Genomic DNA, 6,459 nt, shown 5'->3' with positions numbered 1-6,459 from the left:
TCCCTGAGGGACGGGAGGGTGTCCCTGAGGGACGGGAGAGTGTCCCTGAGGGACGGGAGAGTGTCCCTGAGGGACGGGAGGGTGTCCCTGAGGGACGGGAGGGTGTCCCTGAGGGACGGGAGAGTGTCCCTGAGGGACGGGAGAGTGTCCCTGAGGGACGGGGACGGTCCCTGAGGGATGGGGACGGTCCTGGGCAGGGCAGGGAACGGCCTGGGGAACGGGAGGGTGTCCCTGAGGGACGGGAGGGTGTCCCTGAGGGACGGGAGAGTGTCCCTGAGGGACGGGAGAGTGTCCCTGAGGGATGGGGATTGTCCCTGAGGGACGGGGAAGTGTCCCTGAGGGACGGGGAAGTGTCCCTGAGGGACGGGGAAGTGTCCCTGAGGGATGGGAAGTGTCCCCGAGGGACAGGGGACTGTCCCCGAGGGATGAGGGGTTACCCTGAACAGGGCAGGGAACAGCCTGAAGGATTTTCCCCAAACAGGGCGGTTCTGGGAGGGTTCTGAGGGCCAGGAGAACATTTCAGAGTGTTTTGGCTGCCAGCTGAGCGCTTCCTTCTCGCCCTAAAACATCCCCTGCTGCCACCCCAGATCCGTTTGCTCCTGCCCCAGGCAGATTGGCTGTGATGTCCTTACGAGCTCAGCCTGGGTCTGCACGTCCCAAGCTCGGTTTTTGGGGCTGTGTCACACCCCAAACGCTCACCATGCCCTGGGCTGAGGGGGGTGAACATCCAGGTGCCCCCAAGGAAGGGGAAATGTGTGAAATAAAACAATTAAATCATAAATCCCCTCACAGCTCAGGGCCTGGCTGCCTCTGAGGTGCAGGACAGGGAGAAGTGGGACAAAAGGCTCATCCCCCCCTCCACGCTGGCCACGGAGATAAGAGGATTTGGCATGGAGGAAAATAGCATTAAACTGGGCTTCCTTCCAGGCTGGCACATCCTGCTTCTTCCTGAAGGCTCAGGCCTGGAGGGATCTCTCCCAAAGGGTGGCACGTTGGGATGAGTCCAGCCTGGGGCTGCCATGGCTGATGGAATGAGCTCCAGCACCTCCCAGGGCTGGGATGCTCCAGCCCCCAGCCCAGGGCAGGCTGCTGGGGAGGGCTTGAGGCTCCCCAAGGGCTGAACTTCACCCAGGGAGGTGAAGTTTATTTGTTTTATTGCACTCAGCCCTATAAAACACCGGTTCAGCTTTGTGGGCCCAGCTGATGCTGCCCTGGGGCTCACCCTGACCCCGAGTGGGCACCCAGGAGCCTTCCCAAGGGAGGGTGGATCCCAAAGGAGGGATGAATCCCCCTTGGGAGTCCTCAGGTGCCTGAGCTGGACGTGCTGGACAAGCCACAGCCCCTCAGGGCTCAGATTTGGGGCCCACAAAAGGAATTTGCTGCTGCCCTTGGATTCCTTTCTGCAGGGAAGGGATTCCTGCAGGGAAGGGATTCCTGCAGGGAAGGGATTCCTGCAGGGAAGGGATTCCTGCAGGGAGGGTTTGCCTGTGTGTGCTGCTCTCCCCTGATCCCCTCTGTGCTCTCCCCACAGCAGCAGCCACGGGGAACTTGCTGGATTTGGAGGGTCCTGCCAGGTCCCCCCTGGGCAGCAGCACGGAGTCACCACAGCTGGACAACAGCAGCTTTGGGCCCGGCCCCTCGGACAACAACAACGTGCTGTGGGTAAGGCACGGCCAGGAGCGCTCCTGCTGCCCTCCCAGGGCTTCTCCTGGGACAAACTGGGGGTTCTGGGGTGCCTGAGCCCCTCAGGGCTGTTCCCAGAGGTGATCCATGAGTGTTCAGGGCCTGCTGCCCTTTGTGGGCTCGGGGGATGAATGAACAAATGTGCAAAATGCTGCTGGCAGGTAATTGAATATTCCTTCTTCTGGAGCAGCATTTCTCAGTGGTTTGTCACTTAATTGAGAGAGCACCTAACTGCTCTGTTCAGGGGCAGAAATCATTAGGCTGATGGCTTTTGTTTACTGCTCACTAAAACCCAGTTATATTTATGTTCATTGTTAAGTCTTATTTCTCCCTGCTCCTGTTGGTGTCTGTGGGAGCTTGGATGGCTTCTTGGAAACGTCCTCAGTCCTGTGGCTTAATTATTTCATGAGTCTGTGATGGAAGAGTGATGATGCAGCCCTGGGTGTGCATCCACCAGGGAGCCTCTCCCTGGCCTGCTGCTCTTCAGGCTGGAAGAGGGTGGGGTTAGCTGGGATTTTGGGAAGGAATTCCTCCCTGGGAGGGCGGGCAGGGCCTGGCACAGGGTGCCCAGAGAGGATTTGGCTGCCCCTGGATCCCTGGCAGTGCCCAAGGCCAGGCTGGAGCACTGGAGGTGGGATTTAAGGTTTCCCACCCAAACCATTCCATGGTTTTCTGACCACAGACCCATGAAGCCCCACTTTTCTCTGGGGTCACAGCCCCTGCCTGCTGGGTTTTGGGGAATTGAGGATCAGGAATGAAGGGATTGCCTTTTCCCCCTGCCTGCTGGGTTTTGGGGAATTGAGGATCAGGAATGAAGGGATTGCCTTTTCCCCCTGCCTGCTGGGTTTTGGGGAATTGAGGATCAGGAATGAAGGGATTGCCTTTTCCCCCTGCCTGCTGGGTTTTGGGGAATTGAGGATCAGGAATGAAGGGATTGCCTTTGCCTGGAGCCCACTCCTTGAGCCTGAGGCTTTTGGGTTAAACCTGAAGATCAGCTCGAAGGCTAAATCAAATCCTGGGGGCTTATCAGCAATCTCCAATCCTTCCCTGCTTACAGAGTTTTCATACTTCATTTATTAATTGCATTAAGTCTGTAAGTGCATCACAGGATTTTGGGAGCAGCCCTCGCACAGAGCATGGAAAACCTTTCTCCCAAGCAGCTCCAGGGTTTTCCTGGGAGCAGAGCAGAGCCACAGGGGCCCAGAGCTGCTTTTACTGTGCCAGTGCAGGGCTGCCCTCCGTGGTCCTGGTGCAGAAAAGCCCCAGGGACTGCTGATCTCCCTCTCCTGGGAGCAGGGATGGAGGGAAAGGGCCAAGCCTGGAGTTCAACCTTTCCCCTGGAGCTGGGGCAGATTGCAGAGGAGCCCACTGAAGCCAACAGGCAGCGATATTTTTCTGTCTGAGCGCAGATCCAGCTCTCTAAACACACTTTTGTGCAGTTCTCTTAGCAACTACTTGTCTCTCTTTTTATCTCTTAACAAAGGAAATGGATGATGGTCTCGACGAGGCGTTTTCAAGGTAATTCTCATAACTCCCTTCACGAGTTCAGCACGGGGAGCAGCCCCAGAGACTTGGCTGGTGGCTGAGCTTTTAATAATGCTCCTTAATCTAATCAGGGCCGTGATCTGACCTAGGCAGCTGCCCCATCAGTGCCTGGGCTGGTAATTGAAAGATAGGCTTTAAGGCTGCCTGATAAGCCAAATATTTTGACAACCTTTTAAGGATGGAGAGAGGCTGTGTGTGAGAGGGAATTTAATTCCCAGAGCAGTTGCTGTGTCTGCTCCCACTCACCGAGGCTTTTTCAGCTTCTGGCACTGGGGGCTTTGCTCTTCCCCAGCCCAGGAATTCAGGGGGTGTGGGGTTTATTCCTGGGGTTTATTCCTTTTTCCACTCCAAATTGAAGGCTTCCCTGCCCGTGCTGCTGAGCAAAGCCAAACAAACCCATTTCCTTTTGGGAGGGTTTTCCTGGCAGGGTTGGTGTGGTTTACATGGGTCCCATCCTCCTCTTCCTCCTCCTCTTCCTCCTCCTCTTCCTCCCCCTGGGGCTGGGAGGTGCTGGAGGAGGGAGAGAGGCAGGAGAAGGGTTTGCAGCAGCTCCTGCTCAGCCTTTGGGGTGCTGTTTGGCTCTCAGGGATGATTTTACAGCTTCCCCTTCCCCACAGCCTCGTCCCAGGGGCTGATTTATGTCCTGCTCTGGGGCTGCTCTGGGGCTGCTCTGGGGCTGCTCTGGGGCTGCTCTGGGGCTGCTTTGGGGCTGTTTTGGGGCTGCTCTGGGGCTGCTCTGGGGCTGTTTTGGGGCTGCTCTGGGGCTTTGTTCTGCTCTGCTCCACCACCCTCAGCCCCTGCTGACTCAGAGTTTGGGCTGCTCCCAGATCCATCCCTGCCACATCATCACAGCTGCACCTTTCTATTCTTTATCCAAAACTGGGCCTTTTCTCAGGCTCTTTTTGACCTTGTGGCTCCTCCTGGACGAAACCCCAAATGTCTCACACAGCAACAACCCCGGGGCTGCTCGGGTTTTGTGTGACATTTGGGATGAAAAGGCCGATTCTGGGGCTGCTGAGCATCAGCTGGGGCTGCTGAACATCAGCTGGGGCTGTTAAACATCAACTGGGGCTGCTGAACATCATCTGGGGCTGTTAAACATCAGCTGGGGCTGTGCTGGGGCAGGGACAGTCCCTGTTCTGGGGCTGGGGGCAGTTTCTGGGCTGGCTCCGGGGAGGAGAGCGCTGCTCTCCCCAGCCTGGCACATTCCTGGTGTGCCTGCAGGGGAAATGCCGGGAGAAGCCAGCAGCAAGGCTGAGCAGGCTGGGGAGTGCTGTGGGTGTCCTGTGCCAGCTCCCCCCGTTGCCTTTTGGCCCTTCCTGAGTGTTCCCGAGGGGGTTTGGGCTGGGGAACAGCAGGGACCGCGTTTCACTCCGTGTTGTGTCCCCCCAGGCTGGCCCAGTCCAGGACAAACCCCCAGGTCCTGGACACGGGGCTGACTGCTCAGGACATCCAGAGTGCAGAGACTCTGTCCCCTGTGGACTGGAACAAAATCGACCCCGGCACGGCAGAGAAGGACGATCTGTTCATGTTCTGAGAGAGGAGGAGCCCCCCGAGGCCGTGGCCTGGATCCTGCTGGAAGCAGGGAACCTTCCAAGGGCTCCGGAGCAGCTCAGAGGATGTCACAGCCCAGCTTAGACCAAAGCTTCAGAAACCTAACACGGATTTTTATACCTTGCTCTTAGGGAAAGCACGAGATGCCCCTGGAGGTATTTATTCACAGTTTACAGTGCTGCTGGGAGGTGTGGGGAGAACCAGGGGGGAGCTGCAGCAGCGCCTGCTCCTCCTGCAAACAGCCCGGGCACCAGCACAGCCCCTCTCAGCATCCCCCACCCGAGGGCTGGGACGAAATCCAGGGCTCTGGAAGAACACATCACCTGCCTGGGCAGGGAGGGGATTTGCAGCAGCTGCTGCCAGTGTGAAATGGAAGAGGGAGCAGAGCTGGAGCTGTTGTGTGAGTGTCTGGGGCACTCTCACGGCTGCCGGTCGCCCTGCGGGAATTGATGCTTTTTTAACCCAAAGACTCTACGAAGTTTTGCACTTTAAAAACTTGAACTGAAAGCAATGGTCCGAATTGTCAAGGTAAGCAGTGCCTGGAGCTTCTCTTCAGAAGCAATTTCACCCAAAAAAGAGCCCACCCTTGCCATGCTGCAGCTGTGGCTCCGAGCTGAGCCCTCACCTCCGGCGCGACTCCGGATCCTAAAGCTCCCCCTCACCTTTAAAAGCAAAAGCAGCAGGGAGGAAGGATTTGTTTTGCTGAATTCTGCTGGGAAGGGCAGCTTGGGAGGGCCACACATCCTGTTCCCAGCCTGAGCCGCTGGGTTTGGCCACCCAGGACTTGTTCTGGGGTTGTTGCTCAGGGGATGGGATGGGATGGGATCCATGGGATGGGATGGGATCCATGGGATGGGATGGGATCAATGGGATGGGATGGGATCCATGGGATGGGATGGGATGGGATCCATGGGATGGGATGGGATCCATGGGATGGGATGGGATCCATGGGATGGGATGGGATCCATGGGATGGGATGGGATGGGATCCATGGGATGGGATCAATGGGATCCATGGGATGGGATCAATGGGATGGGATGGGATGGGATCAATGGGATCCATGGGATGGGATCAATGGGATGGGATGGGATGGGATCCATGGGATGGGATGGGATGGGCAGGAGCGAGACCTGGCTGTGCCCAGCCCTTGTCCCCGCCACCTCCCAGGGGGCTCAGGAAGCTCCATCTACCCCTGGAACTGAGAATCAGTGGAGGTGTAAAGCTGCTGCTAATTAAAAGCTTAATTTTAATGATCCTGAAGAGTCGCGCTGACACCTCGCAGTGTTTGTGGCCTTACATGAAGTGTACTAATCTGTTTTATAGATTTGTGACTTGGGTTTGAAGCACTAATTCGTTCCCCAGACTGCTCTTTTAGAACTCCCTTAAAACTGCTCGCAGGGAGGTTAAAACCCCTCTCTGTCAGCTGTAAGAATTCCGTAGGAAGCAGCTGAGTGACTCTGAACAAGATTTGAGATCTCTTTTTTCCCCCCACCCCAAGTGTGAGTGTGAGAAGGTGTGGAGGACTCTGGAGCTGACTCATCTGTGCTCTGTGGATCCTGCAAAGTCCTGTTTAAAGCAGGTTTAAAGCAGTTTAAAGCGTTTTAAAGCAGTTTTAAGCAGGTTCAAAGCGTTTAAAAGCAGTTTTAAAGCAGTTTAAAGCGGTTTAAAGCGTTTTAA

The 6,459-nt window shown here is 56.4% G+C and overlaps 1 protein-coding gene and 1 long non-coding RNA gene across 2 annotated transcripts in view; both read left to right on the top strand.

Annotated features, from left to right (window-relative positions):
- Positions 1 to 5,314, top strand: part of LDLRAP1 (low density lipoprotein receptor adaptor protein 1) — a gene marked incomplete at its 5' end in the record, with an annotated part of 11,252 nt that extends 5,938 nt beyond the window's left edge. The window contains 4 exon segments of the mRNA XM_033519633.1: positions 1,532 to 1,639; positions 1,642 to 1,662; positions 3,167 to 3,201; positions 4,621 to 5,314. Of these exon segments, the coding sequence (XP_033375524.1) occupies positions 1,532 to 1,639; positions 1,642 to 1,662; positions 3,167 to 3,201; positions 4,621 to 4,765 (309 nt within the window).
- A 539-nt stretch (positions 5,315 to 5,853) lies between these two features.
- The window catches only part of LOC107214264, a 1,679-nt gene continuing 1,073 nt past the window's right edge, over positions 5,854 to 6,459 (top strand). Inside the window, exon 1 of the long non-coding RNA XR_001524913.3 lies at positions 5,854 to 6,402. This is a non-coding gene — a long non-coding RNA (uncharacterized LOC107214264). The remainder of the gene's footprint in view (positions 6,403 to 6,459) is intronic.

This window comes from Parus major, chromosome 23 (assembly GCF_001522545.3).
Source record: "Parus major isolate Abel chromosome 23, Parus_major1.1, whole genome shotgun sequence".
Taxonomy (NCBI): Eukaryota; Metazoa; Chordata; class Aves; order Passeriformes; family Paridae; genus Parus; species Parus major.
The sequence above is the reverse complement of the archived record's forward strand: the minus strand, read 5'-3'. Positions and strand labels throughout refer to the sequence as shown.